The sequence below is a fragment of the Lissotriton vulgaris genome, chromosome 5, assembly GCF_964263255.1.
Source record: "Lissotriton vulgaris chromosome 5, aLisVul1.2, whole genome shotgun sequence".
NCBI classification, from domain to species: Eukaryota; Metazoa; Chordata; class Amphibia; order Caudata; family Salamandridae; genus Lissotriton; species Lissotriton vulgaris.
Genome location: NC_141693.1, coordinates 419,075,027 through 419,094,897, shown reverse-complemented (window position 1 = coordinate 419,094,897; position 19,871 = coordinate 419,075,027). Strand labels below are relative to the sequence as shown.

Sequence of the window (19,871 nt, the reverse complement as noted above, 5' to 3'; positions counted from 1 at the left end):
TTCCACGTGCAGGCGTACACCATTTTAGTGGGGGGACGCGGGGCTGCCAAGATATCACAAACTTCAGGAGGCAGGTCAAAAGACGTCAACTTCCGCCGCTCAATCTCCAAGCAAGGAGGTGGAGGCTGGAGAGGTTCAGGTGGAGGACCCTCACCTGCTGCTTCGACAGAAGATCCTTCCGAAGAGCCAGTCAGAGTGGGGTATAGATCGCCATGCCAAGTAGCTCGGGATACCATACTCTTCGAGCTAAGTCCAGAGCCAGAAGAAAGACTTGGGCTAGGTCGCGCTTGTTCTTCTTCAGAACTTTGGGTAGAAGTGGTGTAGGTGGAAAGGGGTATAGTAGACCGCTACTCCACTTGTGACGAAAAGCGTCACCGAGCGGGTTCCGTCTGGGAAATTCCAACGCGCAGAACTGATGACATTGCGCGTTCTCTTAGGTGGCGAATAGATCTAACGAAAGGCTCTTCTCACTGCTGAAAGAGACCTTGCGCCACGTCAGAGTTCAGACACCATTCGTGATCCATCATGCACTGACGGCTGAATTCGTCCGCGCCCTGGGGTTCAGAGAACCTGCCATGCGTTGAACCACCAGGGAAAGGCCCGGATGTTCCAACCATGTCCAGAGGCGCAGAACCTCCTGACATAGGGTCCACGACTCCACCCTGCCCTGTTTGTTGCAGTATCACATGGCGGTGGTGCTGTCAGTGAACACCTGCACTACTCTCCCAAGGACAGAGGGAAGGAATGCCTTCAGTGCAAGTCTGATCACCCAAAGCTCCAGAAGGTTGATATGGAGTCAGGGCTCCGGGCTCCGCCGGAGACCAGAGGCCTCTGATGTGGCCGCCCCATCCCAGAAGGGACGCGTCCATCGCAACTGTGTTCCAGTTGGGGAAGGGAGAGGGTTCTTCCATTGACCCAATCTCGATTCATGAGCCACCACTGCAATTGTCAAGCAGTGCCCTTCGAGATCTGGATAAGATCGGACAGGTTGCCCTGATGCTGTGCCCACTGGAACTTCAGGTCCCACTACAGAGCCTGCACATGCCATCTGGCATGATTCACTAGCAGGATGCAGGAGGCCATGAGGCCCAGTAGCTGGAGGGTCATCCTGACCGAAACACCGGATAGAGGCTAAAAGATCAGAATCATAGCCTGAATATCCCAGACTTGCTGCTCGGGAGGATAAACCCAAAACTGCGGCGAGTCCAGAACCTCTCCGATGAAGAGGAGCTTCTGAGAGGGAATCAAGTGCGACTTAGGCACGTTGATGGAAAACCCCAGCAAGTGCAGGAGGTGGGCCGTAGTCTGGAGGTGGGAGACGACTGCTTGGGGCAAGCCTGCCTTTACAGCCAGTCGTCGAGAAAGGGGAAGATTGGAACCCCTGAACTGCGCAGATGAGCTGCGACCACCGCTGGTAAGGCCGTAGGGGAGCACAGTAAACTGAAAGTGCTCGTGGCCTACCGTGAACCGCAGTTAAAACTGGTGGGCCGGCAGGACAGGGATGTGGAAATATGCGTCCTGCAAGTCCAATGCTACCATTCAGTCTCCAGGGTCGAGGGCAGACAAGACCTGAGCTAGGAACGGAGGAAGCGGTGGACGTTCCTGAGGTCCAAGATAGGACGTATACCCTTGTCCATCTTGGGGACCAGAAAGTAGTGAGAATAACAACCACAACCTACTTCTTGCCCAGGAACGCGTTCGATGGCCCCCTTGGCCAGACTGCTGAAGAAGCGCAAGATGGTCCCCCAACATGCGGTGGTACGGAGGTGGCATGGCTGGAGGGGTAGTCTCGAAGGGGAAGGAATAGCCCCTTCGGACAATTTGCAGCACCCACTTGTCCGAGGTGATGTTGCACCAGTGGGGGAGATGATGGCAAATTCTGTGGCCCACTGGCATCCGATGGGCCTGAAATTGCGGACTAGGAAGGCTTTGCAGTGGATGCAGTGGGGGTGGAGGTCGACTGATCCGCCCAATGGCCCCCAGTACCGCCTCAGCGGTTCGCACGTCCGCGCTGATGATGTTGCTGCGCCGGCCTGTGGCTCTGGAACGAACGTGTTAGGGCACCCCTTCCTTGGCCAGGAAAGGAGCGAAAGGCAGAAGGCGGAGGAGGCAGAGTGGCTGACAGGCCCAAGGACTTGATCATAGCCCTCCTTAAAGCGCTCCAACACACTATCTGCCTTATTGCCAAAGAGGCGAATGCCATCAAAGGGCATGTCCATCAGAGCGTTCTGGACATCTCCTGAGAAGCCAGTTGTCTTCAGCCAGGCGTGGCGCTGAAGCGCCACCGCTGTGGAAATCATCGCCCTGCCCAGTGAGTCGGCGGTGTCAAGCCCCACAACAGATGGTGAACTTTGCTGCATCTCTCCCAGCAGCAATAGCTTGGGAGAGTACTGTCTGGGCCTCCTCCAGACAGTTAGGCAGCACCTGTGCAACAGTGTCCCACACAGAGTGGGAATAACGGCCCAAGAAGCATGCTGTGTTCACCGACCACAGCCCTAAGCCGGCAGATGGAAACAGCTTCTTGCCAAGCTGCTTCAGCTTCTTGGATTCCCTAGCCGGAGGGGCTTAAGGGAACGCGCTTTGGGAAGCAAAGGCTTGGACAACCAAGCTCTCAGGAGTGGGGTATTGAGAGAGAGAGAGAGAGAGAGAGAGAGAGAAAGAGGTCGCCCGGAGCCGGGCGATGGCGTCGGGCCACGTTCCTGTCCACAGGAGCCCTTGTTGTGGGCCTGGACCAGGTGCCCAAAAGAACGTCAGAAAGTGCCACATTGAAAGGCAACAGTGGCTCCGTAGAGGTAGCCGCCGGCAGAAGCACTTATGCCAGGAGGCTACTCCTGACGGCCACTGTTGGGAGTTCAAGGTGAAGGGCCTCGGCTGCCCTACGCACCACCACTGCTTAACTTGCTCCCTCCTCCGTAGTCCCGGAAGGAGGAGACACCATGCCAAGGTCAGATGAGGTGTCAAGACCACTGGCATCCCCCAAATCCTCTGCCTAGTCCGGATCATAACCACACTGTTGTGTGAGAGGCCGGGTTGGGGCTGAAACCGGGGCCGACATCGGCAGTAGCACAGGGCGATGTTGGAGGTGGTGCTGGAGGGGTCGACACCGGTGGAGGTGTTATAAGGTTAAACGGTGTCCGAGGCTGGATCCCAGGGGGTCCTACGGGGCCGGGGCAGAAGCCGGCAGCAATAGGACAGGACCCCCAGTCGGGTCCGCAGGACCTGACGGCGCACCGGCGGGGCCCGATGACCCAACGAGTCAGGCCACAGCAGCAAGAAACTCTTGCACCTGAGCAGGCATCACCCACGGACCCGGGAAGGGCGGGTAGGCCGGAGGCGCCGTCGCAGGCTCTGCTGGAGCAGCGGGGGTGGCATCACCCACACCCTCATCCGGGTTACGCGACCAGCGAGGGGAAGTAGAGGAGCGACGACGCTGCTTAGACGTTTTTTTGGAATGCTTCGTCTTACCCGACCCTGAGTGCGAAGACTTAGATCCAGATGAACGATGGTAATGTCTCCGCGACCGGTCCCTCGACCTCATTCGGGACCAGGACCTTGTGCGGCGCAGAGCTGACTGCCAGACTTCTAGCAACTTTCGGGACCACTCCCGCAAATTCTTCGGAGCCATAGCCCAGCAGTCAGGCCCGACTTAAGAGTCGGTGTCACGCCCCAGGCAGTAGAGAGACACGCGTTGCGGGTCCGTCACCGACATCATGTGGTGACAGTCCCCGCAGTTCTTGAAGCCGGGCATCCCTACAAGACCAGGAGTCGATTGTCTTGAAAGAATGGCGACAAAAAGGCCTCGAAAAAACTCAATCAAAAAGTGACTAGGGGTACTTGCTCTTCCCAGATCTGCGCTTGCTGGCGCGGAAAAAGAAAGAATGGACGTCAGCGCACGTGGGCGCTTCTAAGTGGCAAACACCCATTACAACAATGTGCTACTTCGAGGGACATTACAACGCATTTTTTACTTTGCCGGAACCTTTACATCCAAAGGCTTAACAACGCAAGCCTTTGCATTGCGGTGTCGTTCACATAGCATGCTATTACCGCGGTTTTCGCGTCGGAACAAGCCCTTGCATCGCAGTGTCATTTAGTGCAAGTCTGGCCAATTACATAGTTCTAAATAGTGCTATAAAATATATTATTGATAAAAAAAACAAGTTTAGTGATGTAACGTGCATCTATTTGCATTTTTTACTTATCGCACACAGCGGTGACGTTTTCTGAATGGTTGCCATTTGCATTCTTTATTTATCACACACAGCTGTGACGTTTGCTGCTGTGATGTATGGTGACGTACACAGCGGTGACATTTGATGACGTGACGTATGGTGACTGGCTGTTCCTGTACATAAACCCACTTGCCTCGTTCAGTGCTTCTATGCTGCCTCTTGCAGCTGCCCGTGCTGTTCCAGTACTGGCACCCAGCACTGTCTCTAAAGCTCAGTCTTCTCCTGATGTCCTTTGTATTCCAATTCTGGCAGCCCCACAGGTCTGTCTGTGCACCTCAATATTACCATGTACGCAGCCCTTGCTATTACAGGTCTGGCAGCCGCACAGCTCCGTCGGTGATCCTCAATATTACCATGTACGCAGCCCTTTTTATTACAGGTATGGCAGCCGAGCAACTCCGTCAGTGATCCTCAATATTACCATGTCTTCCTACTACAGGTCTGACAGCTGTCGGTGATCCACAATATTACCATGTACGCAGCCCTTTCTATTCCAAATTGCAGAGCTCGGTGCACCTACATTCTTTCACGCAGCAGCCCTTGCTATTCCAGTACTGAGGCACATTACTCTGCCTCAGTAAATGCACCTCCAGCCTGTCTTGCTGCAAACGTTAGTATTCCAGTACTGGCATCCAGACAGTTCTGCATATGTGCACCAGTCTTGTTTGCAGCTGCTGCTTCTAGTTCTGTTCAACGGCCACACATCTCTGCTGATGCACCCGCTATCCTTTCCCACAGCAGCTCTTTTGATTCCAGTACTAGCACCCACCCATTTGTTTCCATTCTTCCCAATGCGGTGGTAAGTACAATACCAGTACTGCCTCCCACACAGCTGTGCTTATGTACTGCAATCCTGTCCTGCAGCATCCAGACCTTTTCCATGGATGGGACACAAATGGATGTGTCTCAGCTGAGGGGCCCCAACCTGCTCAGCAGCAGCTCTTTCTCCTCCAGTACTGGCACCGACACAGCTCTCCGGAGGTACCTCATTGTTTCTGCATCAGTCCTTTCTCTTCAGTATGTGAGCCCCTGCGTCTCTTACGCTGCTGAATAATCTCCACCATGCCTTTAATTCAGCTGCCTTTGAGACTCCAGTGACAAGTGTCCCAGAGTTTTCGTAACACTGGGCCACCTACTGTCTCACACCGACGCGGGCAGGAATCAGAATAAACTGAAGGTCCCTGTGACCCGTGCGTAGCCGGAAGTGTCAGTAAAAGGCCGTGTTACCTGTGACCGGGGTCCTATCAGCTTCTCCTAGGGGGCAGTGGGCGGCAGAGCGCCTTTCACCAAGGATGAATGAGGGTCAAGCCAGAGAGCCCCCGCCCAGCGGCCTCCATGGGGCTCCCTGCTCCTCTTTCATATTTACTGCTTCTTCTACATCTCTTTCAACCCCCAAAACAGACGTCCTCCTCCCAGTCTCAACCTTTGAACATGTTCTCCAAGCAATGGCGCAGGATCAAACTCATTACCGGGGGTTTATGAGCCAAAATGAGAAACCATTACGGGTTGCGTCCTAATGGATTTTGCCATAGGGAAAACAACATTGGCGTTGAAACGCCATGCGGTGGAAAAACGTGCAAAGTAATAGTCATTGTGATGCGGAGGCTGCGTGCTAAAAGCTCGCGTTGTAACTGTTGGCGATATACTGTCATACACTCGTCTAAGTAGTCCAGCGACTTCATCGCGGCGCCAACGATGCACACGGAGCAGCACGATGACGCCCACAGACACGCAGGGGTACTGTTGACGAAAACTTTCCGCATCCAGTCGGACGCCTGGGGGTAATTCTAAGGAAAGAAATCTATCACTACGTGTTTCTTTCAGATCCTCCTAGCATGGATAATCGCAACCAGAACAATTACATTGAATGAGAGAAGTCTCAGTGGACAACTATGCAGGGGCTCGAAAGGAGACCCCATTACGAAGGTAAGAACCAAATTCAAATCCCACTGGGGCATAACAGAAAGAGTGGGAGGAAATCTATTAGTGAGACCCTTAATTAATCTCATGACAATGGGAAACTTAACAATGATGGCTGGTCTGGCAAACAAAGAAAGGCTGACAAAGCCCGACAAGTAGCCATTAACGGTAGCTACAGCACAACCCTGCTGAGCCAAAGAGAGAGAGAGAATCTAGGAATGTCAGACAAATTGGCTCTTAGAGGATCAATTGAACTCTTTCCAAACCATTTACCAAACCTGGCTCACCTTCTGAAATAGACCGATTTTGTAGTGTGTTTTTCTTGCCAATAAAATAACATCCACCACATCCGGTGGGAGAGATAAGGAACTCAGGTTGCCCCGTTCAATCTCCAGGCAAGAAGGTGCAAGCTCTGGGAGAGGGGGTGTAGAACATGCCCCTGCGATTGCATGAGGAGGTCTGCCCTGAGAGGGAGATGGAGCGCCCCAGCAAGCACATTTCATTAGTCAATTTCAAGGCCATGCTGGCTGATGAACACCTTTTTTGCAGACTGGTCCAACTTCTAAGTCTCTATCCCCTGAAGTGGAAAGGAAGGAACCAGCAGACTGCCTAGAGGAAGCCGACGCTTGAACGACCAAGCTATCAGGCGAAGGGTGTGATGATAAAAATGCTTGATTCCCAGGCACAACCTTATAGCGCCTTGTCACCTTTCTCGACTCAGCAGGGTCAGACATTGGCTTGTGCCATGCAATCCAAAAGATTCCCAAAACCCGGGACTGGTGTTAGAAATTATCTAGCAGGCATGCGACTTTGATCCACCTAAATTCTTTTGGATTGCATTTGATGAGTGAAGGGCTTTTCCCATTAATACCCGTAATAGTCCCTCTAAGCTCCTTTTGTTATTGAATTGGCTTGTGCCATACCTTTAAGAATAGATATCTTAATGCATCGTTAAATGGAAGCTAATGTTCCACTGCAGATTAAGGGGAGTGCAGAACCTTGGTTAAAATATTAGATTTGACCTTTGCAGTTGGCAACTGCAAGTCTAGAAGGTCAGCAGCCTGTCTTATGACCAAATGATATGAGGCCACATCCTGTGAAGGAAAAGCTTTGGGAGGAGAGCTCCCACTCCGGTGATGTGTCAAGCCCACTGGCTATTTGAAGCCCTTCAAATTCATCCATAGGGTCTAGTATCGCCCCCTCTTCAGCCTGCTCCTGCTGCTTCTGGAAATCCTCCTCTTCCAGAAGCCTCTGAGCCTCCCTCTGTGATCGCTTCTTCAGGAATCTGCGTCGTGGTACCAGACGAGGTGCCAGAGACCACTGAGTCTGCTTCGATGGAGGAGCTTCAGAAGCAGACAGCAGCGCTGACCAAAGTCGAGACAGCACCGAAGCAGAGCCCAATGCGCCGGAAATTAGTCCACCATTCCCTCCTGGATGGAATCTGCTTCGAGCACCTCGGCGTCAGGAAAGACCATGACGGAGTCATCGGCATAAACTGCATGAACGGTGCCTGGGCTTAATGTTATGGAACACCCAACTGATAAGAAAGCAGACCCACGAGGCCAGCCGGAGCGCCAGATGGGTTAACTCCCCTCACAAACATGCCGTACATCGAATGTGACAGATCTGCCCTGGAGCCGGGAAAGGCGAGTACGGATCCGAAACCACCTATTCTAGGATAGATAGAGGTTGTAGGGTGGGTTCTGGTTGCGGCGCCGGAAACACCGGATCCGGGATCGGCATGGTCGAATGCACAGGAGATGTTTCCCTGGGTGCCGGAGAACCCTGGGGAGTCGGAGAATGCTCTGGAGTCACCGGCGGTGAAGGAGAAGGCTAGATGTCATTTTTTTTCTATGTCGCCACTAAACTGGGGACGCTGACTTCGAAGACTTGTCCTTTGAAAAGCGACGTTTGGACCCATGACACTGCTGCTTCCTATGCTTTTTGGACGACCTCTAGGTGTGCAGAGTTGGTGACTTCGACCTTGACTTAGTCCTCTTACTACCTCTCTTTTCCTTTCTCTTCCGGGCCATGACAGCTTTGCTTCTTTTTCTTTAAGTGCCTTTGGATTCATCTGACAACACAACGGGTATCCATAGACGTTGTGCTCAGATGATAAACACCAATGGCAGTCCTCATGGGGGTCTGTGACAGACATATGGCCCCCACATTCCCCATAGGGTTTAAAATCAGGCTTCTTCTGAGTAGCCATCGAGCAGAAACAGTTTAAAGACAACTGCAACAAAGTAGACTACAAAGCAATAGAGAGTCCTAAAAAAAGAGTTAGGCGTCGACGGCGCGGAAAAAGGGAACGGACGTCAGCGCGCCAAAGAGGTCTTCTTATGTCCTCGTCAACGTGGGAGAGCTATGAAAAATGTTTCTGTGGAATTCTGTGCAAGGGGTAATTCAAAAGGTGAGGCATCCACAGGCAGCTGTATCCATCAGAAATGTTGATACAGCAGACAGAGAAAGGGCGATGTTACTTTCCCATATACCTGGGATATTTTTTCCTTTTAATCCTGCCAAGTGAGATCTACAGTAAAGGTCTCAGATACCCACTTAGACAGTTTTAGACTTTTCTCTGCATTAGGGATCCCGATCTGTCTAATTTTTTTTCTTCTATACTCTGTGTTTTTCCTTCTGCTCCATCCTGGACGTTGGTCTGCGTCAGGCAGTTGTAGCGGCCCTGTGATGAAGCATGTCACTCATTGACTGGGTGAGGGCAGTATTTACAACCCTTAGGGATTCCCAAATTGGTTATTTACCTTCAGAGGTAACTGGCACTATTATTTCTAGCCCCCTTTCAAAGGTCTGGTTATTGGTTGTTCTTTCCTTTTTCCTTCTTACTAGGAGACCCACTTTCATAGGGGGTTGTGTATTCTAGAGTCCATTCCACCTAAGTAGACGTCCTTCTCCTTTAGTGAGTTGTATAGGTTTGATGGGAGAATGAGGGAAGGCATAATATCTCGGCCCTTCTCTGGTGTGGATTTAGGTCTTAATCCGGACTGTGTGTCATCGAGAAGCTGGTGTTTGGTGAGGTAGTCTGAGACTTACATGTTGATGGCTTTTTCTAAGACTTTGGCTGGGTAGGGAAGGAAGGATATCAGTCGGTAATGGGAGAAGTTGGTCACGTTGTCTGGGGGTTTCTTTAGGAGGGCATTGATGCATGTTTCCATGATTCCTGGAAGGTAGCTGCACTAAAGTAGGTGTTGAGGATGGGGAGAGTGGGCCTTGCTGATAGAGTTTGCTCCTTTACCAAAGGCAAGATGGTGGCAGATGTCCGCCGGGCCCTGGAGCAAATGGTCTTCATGATTGTTGTGGGTTCCTTCTCTAGGCATCTTTGAAAGCATCTTTTCCCACTTCCCTTTACTGGTTGTCTCTTTCTGTTCCAACTGTTTGCAGTCTTACTTGGTCATTCGGAGGCCTTTTGAGCATACCAGCTGTCCTGTGTTCACATTTTTGTAGTGTTACTTTGTTTCATGGTGCCCTGTGTCAGTACATTTGGTGATCCATTTGTCGAAGTTCTTGATGTCATGTGCTAGGAGGCCAGGGGGATTTAGTTTGTTTCGGTGTGTTGATCCTGCTGTGGGGATTTTTCTGAGTTGATGGATGTAGACGGTGCCCAGATGACAGGTCTTTGTGCTTTGATCATGATGTTGAATTATAAGAAGGAGTCTAGAATGTGCCCAACAGCATGGATGGGCTCCATAACGCGTTGGATTAGTCCCAGGTTTCCGAGGTCGTCAAGAAGGCCAGCGGAGAGAAGTCAGGTCTTCTATTTGATTTGACCCAGATTTATAAAGCCCAACACATACCCAGAAGCATTAAGGCGCTGTAGTCATGGAAGTCTACTACAGTCCAGCGGCGGATAAAACACTTACCACATTTATTTATTTATTTTAGAGTTTTGTAGAGCGCGTAGTCACCACGAGGGTATCCCAGCGCTATAACCTTGTTACTCAGGAGGGGGAGCGGCTAGGTAAAAGATCGGATTAGGGGAAGAGGAGAGTTTTGAGGGTTTTTCTGAATCGAAGTAGATCGGGCTCTGTTCTGAGGTTCAGAGGGAGTGCGTTCCACTTGAGTCCGGTGTTTACCGAGAAGCGGCGGCCCCCTATCCGGGCCTTTTTCACCATGGGGATCGTGATAAGGTTTCCGTGCTCTGAGCGAAGCGCTCTCGTGGGTTTGTAGGGGGTGATCCAGTTGTTTAGTATGGGGGGGCCGGTGTTATGGAGAGCCTTGTGGGCCAGGCAGAGGGCCTTGAAAGTGACCCTTTCTTTGATCGGGAGCCAGTGTAGCTTCCTAAGAGCGGGTTTGGCCGATGATCTGGCCGGGGTGCTAGTTAGGAGTCTGGCGGCGGCGTTCTGAGCCTTTTGCAGAGTTTGGAAGGTGGATTCCGGGGCGCCCAGGTAGATGGCATTGCTGTAATCCAACCTGGATAGGATTAAGCCCCGGATCAGCATAAGGCGCGACTGGAAGGGTAGGAGAGGGATTACTTTCCTGCAGGATTTAAGTAACCCGTAGCAGGTTCCGGCCGTCTTTCTGGCCTGGGTCCGGAAGGTAAGGTCGGTCTCCAGCCACACGCCAAGGCTCTTGACCTCCTTTTTGGGAGTGGGAGGATCGCCCATGCAGGCGGGCCAGAAGTTGGAAGGGATGTTAGTGGTTTTTTGTCCGAGGACCAGGATCTCTGTCTTGGAGCCATTAAGCTTCAAGGCGGAGTCGCTCATCCACTGGTATACGCTGGTAAGGCAGTCGTGGAGGTTGGAGGGCTCGAGTTTGGGGTGGGAAAGAGTGACCACCAGTTGCGTGTCGTCAGCGTAACTGACGATGGTGACTCCGAAGGGTGAGACAAGTTCCTCCAGTGGGGCCATATAAACGTTGAATAACGTAGGGCTCAGGGAAGAGCCCTGTGGCACACCGCACTGGAGGGGGATGGAAGAGGAGCGGCTTTCGCCTTCCCATACTTGATAGGAGCGTCGGGAGAGAAAGGACGAGAGCCACTTCAGGGCTTTGCCCTTAACTCCAACAGTCCCGAGGCGGTGGATTAGGACCTGGTGGCTGACCGTATCAAAGGCCGCACTTAGGTCTAGGAGGACCACTGCCACTGATCCTCCTGAGTCGATGATTTCCCTGGTTCTTTCCACTGCCACAAGGAGTGCAGTGTCTGTGCCTTGGCCAGGTCTGAAGCCAGTCTGCGAGTCGTTGAGAAGATGGTTTGACTCGAGATATTGCGACAACTTTTTGTTAACTTGTTGTTAGACATAACGGGTCTGTCTAAAAGAAAAATAGCCAGATCCTGAGAGCTTTTCTAAAGGGCAAATGCCCTTTAATACAGATCAGAACCAGAGGAAGTGGATTCTACAGTCTGGCTGCAGCGACTAAGAAAGCTCTGACATCGCATCTCTTCTTTCGGAATCTGAACAGGGTAACTAGTTTAAGATGGGCTGAACACAGATCATGTAACATGGCTTGTATAGAATATTGGCTTTGATCCTCTGATGGAAACGTCTTTAGTTTTAGTGACGCATGAACCCAAAGAATTTGCAGTTCTGTAGCATCACATGATTGGAGAGAGTGCCCTTGCAAAAACTGGGGCCTGGAAAAGACTCAACTTAAGTCTTTGCAGTTTGTTTCTTTAGTTATTAACCTTTCTAAAATAAATATTTGCAGAATTCTCCCCCTGAAATAAACTTGATACCAGCTCAGTAAAATGAAAGTTGATTTGGCTGCTGTTACTGCTGTTAACGTGAAAACTCTATACTTAGTACTCTGGGTTAGATTTGCATTTGGGGTTAGGAACAAGCTTTGTGTTTTAACTAAGTTCTTACATATGACCCTGGCTCTCTCAACCCCACCTTGATGTTTTCTGACCTGTCCACAGCTTTAACTGACACATATTACATCTACTGAAACAATCTGCTGACATGAAAAAGGCATTCAAGTACATTTAGCAAGGCGAAACAACTGTGGACACAACATTTAAACATCTGGATATATGTATGGCTGCTCTTGCAATGTTTTGACTTCCATGCAATTAAGTGATACACAATGGAAAAAAATTGCATTAAAATTCTCAGCCATTCGCAGCAACACATTTAAGTAACGCACTTCTGGAGGAAGTATAATGCCGAAAGAAGGAAAATGTTGCTTACCCTGTAAGCATCCGTTAACAGCGTACAGTGCTGTAGAGTGATATGCACTGTGTACTTTTGCCCATTTAGTGTTGTACTCGGACGTTTGCAAGCTGTTTTCCTTTAAGGTATATGGGGACTTCTCCTTAGGCCGGCATGGCCCATGGGCACAGACTCCATGTTAGATTGTTTTTTTGCCCGGCGAGTGAGAGTAGGTGGAGTGGAAGTGTGTGATGCACATGTACATTTTTATAAGTTTGTGTACAGGAAGAAGAGATCTGCATCCAAATTCACAAGTTCCAGGAAAGAGGGGGGGTGGATGTGAATCTACAGCACTACCCTCTATGAGCAAATACTTAACAGGGCAAATGTTTTTATTTGCAGAAGTTCCTTTCAACAAGCAGTGGCTAGTGTATGGAAGGGGGCCAATTAGAGCAAGTTGTCTAGCAAGACTATTCACACAGTAGTGTTCAGTAAATCTGTGCACTAGCTTTGGACTCTCTCAACACCTAGGACTGGGATTCAGCTTACTATTTTCTGGCATTTGGAGATAGATTAGAAACTTAACTGTGCATGCAAGCCAAAGTAGACTTTATTTATCAATATTATTAGGATTTATTTTTAGAAATGGCAGTCTAGTAACTATAGGTCTTCTAGATTTAAGATATATTTTTAATTAATAATTGGAATGTGCTTGATTTCCCAGAATTAGTCGCTTAGGCACTGAAGGTTGGGGCTACTAATGCAACCGTTAAGGTTTTTATGTAACAGGTTGTGTGGGATGTGGTGTGTCAGGGATCGTTTCAGGATGCAAAACCGAAACTCCACACCCTTGTGCTATTAAGGCAAGAAAATGCACCGCAATATATTATCCACACAAAAGCAAAAAAGAGTTGGGAAGTAACCAATTTATTGACTTTGTAGTGTATTTTCTATGAGTCCCCCGGCTCCACATAATATTTGCTGTATGTCATATCCATTCCCAAAACAGGCTGGTATCTGTGCTTGACAGTAAACATGTTCTCACAGGCATGCTTTATGTGAGCCATATAACAGTTGAGATATCAAGACTTTAGCACAGTAGGACACGGATTATTACTAGGCCAACTCCATTAAGGGAGGTTTTATTACTCTACTGCACTCTTATAGTTTAAAAAAGTACTTGCATTGATGATGACTGGAAATTCTTAGAACAGGGGCTCGTAGAAGCTAAATAGGGCAAAGATTTAACAATCCCTGCACTAATTGATGGACAACCCGCAATTCTGAAGCTTGATCTACGGCTTTCCCAAAACTTTCAAAGGCTACAGCTCTTTGCAGAAAACAACCAGAACAGCACAAACTGGAGCCTTACCCCAAATATGTGCATTACAACCCAGTGAAAATGACAAAATAACTCCCCTCCATCTCTCAATGCAGCCTTCACCCAATTAGTGCAGCCATGGCTCACCAATTAGCAAATCATGCCACAGACCTCACAGTAGCGGACACTAGCAATGCTTTAGGATTTAAAGCTTATGGGCCTATTACATTTCTCAGGTCACTTCAGCAGTGATTTCAGTTCCAATCAATTGAAAAATTCACAATCGATCAGTCATCACAATTTAGTAGGGACTGCAGCAGTCACTGCTCAAGTAAATGGCTAACAAGCTCTGCAAGTTTCTCAGCACATACAAAGATTTACATATGACAAAATCCTTAAGCACCCACAGCAGCTTTCCAACTATCAAACTCCATCCTTAAAACACTTGCTTCAGCTTTTCTAAAGTATTCAATGATAAAAGATTCGAAGAGAAACATCCACAGTCTTCAGAGGTTAAAAAAAACAAAACAAAAAACTGAATGATTCCTTGAATGATAATGATTGCAATTGATTCGCATAATTATAAATACACCACCTTAGCAAGCAGCTTTCCCTGAATATTCAATGATTGCAGCTGCATTTCTTGATTAAAAAACCGGCAATGTCAATAAAAATAAATGCAGCTTTCCATCATGATCAACTTTCTTCAAACTCCACCACCTGTAAAGTCACATACATAACATTTTTTGAAGCTCAAGCCGCGAGTCTACAAACCTGCCAATGTAAATGGATGAATGACTGCCTGGAAAAGTATAAAACATCTCAACAAATACCAGTTTGGTGAACAGAGGCATCATGAGGTAATGTGACACGTACAAGGTCAGAGAGTCTGAGATTTGAATTCCCCTCAGTGCTGTATTCTAACCATGCGCCTCCACATTAGTTCGGCAGCACCATTTCTCGTGTAGTTTTTAATGGTCTAGCAGACAGAGCCTCAACCTGACTTTTAGCCCCGAGTGATGGATGTGTTGCTAAACCAGTGCATGCCCAGGGTCCGGTCACTGCCTTGTGCTGTGGTCTAGGCCGACTAAGTAGGCTCCTTCTACAGAGCTAACCAGGACAATCCAGCAGAGAACGTGGAGGGAAAACACGATCAAACCACTGGCAATACATTCGAAGAAATAAAGAACTATACAAATCTTAAATAATTCACATCATGGTAAAAAGACGGCACGTTTAAAGTCTCTTTGATAAAAAGAAATCGCACAAATTCGGTGAAAAAACAAAGTGCGGCACAAACCGCAAAGTAAAAAAAAAAAAAAAGGCCGAATTTAAACTGTGATACAATTGTCAATGATATCTGAAGGGAATTCGAGCAGCCCCCAATTAATACAATACAATACATATCTCATGGCTGCTCACACAGGACTGCTTCATATGACAGCACTAGAAAATTAAACCCACTATAATGTAAAAGGAATCCTACAATTCTTTATAATATACACTAAAAAAGAACTCCCCATCATCTTAAATTTGCTTTATCCAAGATTAAATCGGCAGTTCCTGTACGAACCCCTCACCCTACCCCTAACCCACCCTCACCCAAAGTCATCTGCAGCAGCCCAAAGAGCCGGCAGAAGTTTCTAGGCTGCTGTCTGTGTCTGAGGGCAACGTTGGGTCTGTGGACATGGAGGAGACCTCAGCTGAAGACGAAGAGGATGGGTTCTGAGAGCCATTGGTCACTGCCGCACCTGTGCTATGAGAAACAAAAGAGCAAGTCACTTGTAAGTACAGTCCTGGGGACACACCTCACAGCTCATTAACACTCTTGAGATCGCACAGCAAACTTGTGTCAAAGACTACCCAACTGCCTGGCATTCATTTAGTGTAAAACTACCACTAACGGTTTGGCTAAAAATCGGGATCATAAAAAATGTGAGCAGGAATGCAATATGAACCTTACCCTAAACAATGAGAGAAGAGAAAATACAAAGGTGTGACAAAATTAGAAGATACACATTTAACCTTGGTAATGCAGATGGAGACACTCTAAAGAGGACATGTAGAAAGGTCAGACTAATACCATGGATAAGCACAGCGAGCAAGATAATCAAGTACAGTCAATCAAGGGAAGGAGGAAGGATAAATACAGCAGCAAGCTTTGAGGATATTACAAGACAGGAATAGAGCAAATCAATGAGCAGCAGCTGGTAGATATGCACAAACTGCTAAAACTTGGTCAAATTCACCCAGCTTGGAGTAACACTGAAGCAGTAAAACTCTAAGGCTATGGTCTGTAGAGCTCGTGACGCACAAGTTACTTACCTCCGGTAATGATATATCTGTAAGAAACAGTAGTTAGTATTAGATTCCTTCTTAGAATATCCCCAGACGTCAGACTGGATCCGGAAACTTTTGCGTAGCAGTTTCCTTGCACGTCGGTAGGCGCCGTCTGCGGCTCCGCATCCGTCGCCGGCGTCGTTGGCGCTGGGACGACGTCGCCGGAGTACTTAGACGCCGCCCTCGCGTGCTGACGTCAATTCTCTTACATAGCTGTTCCGCGCCAGAAACGCAGAGCCATGATAAAAACCAACACTGGTGCCATGAAACTCGGGCCCTGAAAGGGGATGACCTTAACCCTAGATATCGGTTTGCAGAACGGGGAGGATGGGTGGGGCGGCTAGGAATCTAATACTAACTACTGTTTCTTACAGATATATCGTTACCGAAGGTAAGTAACTTGTGCATCTGAAAGAAACAGGTTAGTATTAGATTCCCTACCTTAGAATAGATACCCCAGCAATACCAACCCCGGTGGTGGGTCTGCAAACCAATGACCACACCAGAAAGTCCTGGAGAACGGAACAGCCGAAAAAGCCATCTCTCCGGACTTGGCTGTCCAGGCAGTAGTGTCTTGCGAACGTGTGCAGCGAGGCCCACGTAGCTGCCTGACAGATGCCCTGCAAGGAGACTCCCAGCCCCAGGGCAGTATTGGCCGCCGTGGCCCGAGTGGAATGGGCCCTCAGCCCAACAGGAGGCTCAGTTTTAGCCAAAGAGTAGCATACCTTGATGCACAACACGACCCACCGAGAGATGGTCCGCTTGTGCACCGCCCGACCTTTCTTAGCGCCCACGTAACTAACAAAGAGTTGGTCATCCAACCGAAGCAGGCGTGTGCGATCCAAATAGAATGAGAGCGCACGTTTTGGTTCCAGACGGTGGAGCATCTCTTCCTCTTTCGAGGGATGTGGAGGCGGAAAGAAGGTGGGCAAGGTGATGGACTGCCCGATGTGGAAGGCTGTGACTACTTTGGGCAGGAAAGAGGGTCGCGTCCGCAACACGCCTTTGTCCGGATGGACAGAAAGGAAAGAGCCTGGAGCTCACTCACCCTCCTGGCAGAGGTGATGGCAACCAGGAAAGCAGTCTTAAGGGTAAGAAGGCGAAGAGGACAGTTATGAAGTGGCTCAAAGGGAGCGCACATCAGGTTAGTCAGAACCAGGTTCAAGTCCCACTGAGGCATCACAAAAGGAACAGGGGGGAACATAATGCCCTTCAAGAACCTATTTACAATTGGGGACTTGAACAAAGAAGGCTGATCAGGTAGCCTTAAGAAGGCGGAAAGGGCAGAAAGATAGCCCTTAATAGTGCCCAGAGCAGAGCCCTGCTGGGCAAGAGAAAGAAGAAAGAGGAGAACCTCAGAAAGGGGTGCAGAGTGGATCCAAAGCCTTTGCTGTGCACCATGCCACAAATTTGTTCCACCTGCAGGCGTATACCGACTTCGTGGAGGGACGCCTGGCTGCCAGAATTACATTGCAGACTTCAGGAGGCAAGTCAAATGGCCTCAACTGTTGCCGCTCAATCTCCACACATGGAGGTGGAGACTGGACAGATTCGGGTGGAGGACTGTCCCCAGCGGCTGCGACAGAAGGTCCTCCTGAAGAGGCAGACGAATCGGGGGATTGACTGACATGCTGAGTAGCTCGGGATACCAGTACCTTCGTGCCCAGTCCGGAGCCACAAGGATGACAGGCTCGGTCGCGCTTGATCTTCTTCAGCACTCTGGGCAGAAGTGGTATAGGCAGGAAGGCATACAACAGACCGCAACTCCACTCGCGACGAAAAGCGTCTCAGAGGAAGTGCCGCCTTGGAAATTCCAACGCACAGAACTGATGACATTGCGCGTTCTCTTCGGTGGCGAATAGATCTAACCAAGGATCTCCCCACTGCAGAAAGAGACCTTGCGCCACTTCCGAGTTCAGACGCCATTCGTGATCCATCATGCACCGACAGCTAAGTTTGTCCGCCCTGGCGTTCCGAGACCCTGCCAGGTGTTGAACCACCAGGGTCACGTCCTGATGTTCCAGCCACTGCCAGAGGCGCAGAGCATCCTGGCATAGGGTCCACAACTCCACCCCGCCCTATTTGTTGCAATACCACATGGCGGTGGTGTTGTCCGTGAACACCTGCACTACACTCCCCCAGACAGAGGGGAGGAATGCCTTCAGTGCAAGACGAATCGCCCGCAGCTCCAGAAGGTTGATATGGAGCCGGGACTCCGCCGGAGACCAGAGGCCTCTGATCTCCACCTCCCCAATGTACCCCCCGCCAGCCCTGGAGGGACGCGTCCATCACAACTATGTGCTCCGGTTGGGGTAGGGAGAGGGATCTGCCACTGACCCAATCGCGGTCCGTGAGCCACCACTGCAACTGTCTCGCAGTGCCCTCCGAGATCAGGACGTGGTCGGACAGGTTGCCCTGATGCTGGGCCCACTGAAACATCAGGTCCTACTGCAGAGCCCGCATCCGCCACCGGGCGTGATGCACCAGAAGGATGCAGGAGGCCATCAGCCCCAGAAGTCGCAGCGTCAACCTGACCGAGACTCGGGATAACGGCTGAAAGATCGGAATCAGAGCCTGAATATCCCGAACCCGCTGCTCGGGAGGATAAACCCGAAACCGCGCCGAGTCGAGAACTGCTTCGATGAAGAGGAGCTTCTGAGAGGGACACAGGTGTGACTCGGCACATTGATGGAGAACCCCAGCAGGTGCAGGAGGTTGGCCGTAGTCTGGAGGTGGCTGACGACTGTCTCGGGCGAGCCCACCTTCAAGAACCAGTCGTCGAGGTAGGGGAAGACTGAAACCCCTAATCTGCGCAGATGAGCTGCGACCACCGCCATCACTTTCGTGAACATCTGTCGGGCGCTGTAAGGCCGAAGGGGAGCACAGTAAACTGTAAGTGCTCGTGGCCTACTGTGAACCGCAGGTAGTGCCGGTGGGCCGGTAGGACGGGAATGTGACAATAAGCGTCCTGCAAGTCCAACGATACCATCCAGTCTTCCGGGTCCAGGGTAGCTAAGACCTGAGCCAGTGTCAGCATCTTGAACTTCTCCTTCCGGAGGAAGCCGTTGAAGTTCCGCAGGTCCAAGATAGGGCGTAGATCCCCTTTGCCCTTCTTGGGAACCAGAAAGTAGTGGGAGTAACAAGCACACCCTATTTCTGCCCAGGAACGTGCTTGATGGCTCCCTTGGCCAAGAGGGTCGTGACTTCCTCTCGCAGAAGACTCAAGTGATCCCCCGACACACAGTGGTACTGCGGTGGCATGGCTGGAGGGGTTGCCTCTAAGGGGAGCGAGTAGCCCCTTCGGACGATTTGCAGCACCCACTTGTCCGATGTGACAGTGCCAGTGGAGGAGGTGATGGCGAACCTTGCCCCCCACTGGCGTCACATGGGCCTGAAAGCTCAGAGTAGGAGGGTTTGCAGGCAGATGCTGCAGGGGTAGATGTGGACTGACCTTGCCGTTGTCACCCGACCGCTGCCACGGCAGTTAGCACGTCCGCCACTGCGTTGGATGTTAGTCTGCGGCCCAGAACCGGATCCAGCCGGGCCCTGCGGCGTCGGGACCACAGATCCCATGAGCGGTGTTGCTAGATTCTGCCAACTTGTTCAGTTTGAAAAACAATGGTATGTCCAAATCCGAAAACCTTCCTTCGTTGAACTCCTCAATGCAAAGTTTGTTGAAGACCCATTGATGTCTGCCCCATGCTGTTGCCAAACTCACAAGGCATGTTACAGCTGGAACCCTAATCACCATGATGTTGATGCAAAAGAAAAATAAGAAAACTCAAAATTCCTTAATTTATTGAAAAAACCCTCACCCAGGGTTCTCTGTCACAAACAGAATAAAGATGAAGTCTTGAAAAGGAATATGATACTTAGCCTATAGGCATCTGTTCTTAACGTGTAATGCTGTAGATTCACATGCTCTGCATACTCCTTCCATGTAGCATT

At 50.0% G+C, this 19,871-nt stretch overlaps 1 protein-coding gene across 4 annotated transcripts in view; it reads right to left on the bottom strand.

The window, feature by feature from the left end:
• Positions 1 to 13,173: 13,173 nt before the first annotated feature.
• Positions 13,174 to 19,871, bottom strand: part of MAPK8 (mitogen-activated protein kinase 8) — a 585,436-nt gene continuing 578,738 nt past the window's right edge. For 2 of the 4 annotated variants that reach the window (XM_086921791.1, XM_086921792.1), the window contains exon 13: positions 13,174 to 15,339. In XM_086921791.1, the coding sequence (XP_086777917.1) occupies positions 15,323 to 15,339 (17 nt within the window). In that variant the 3' untranslated portion in view covers positions 13,174 to 15,322. The remainder of the gene's footprint in view (positions 15,340 to 19,871) is intronic. The other 2 variants (XM_086921790.1, XM_086921789.1) reach the window with 1 other exon arrangement.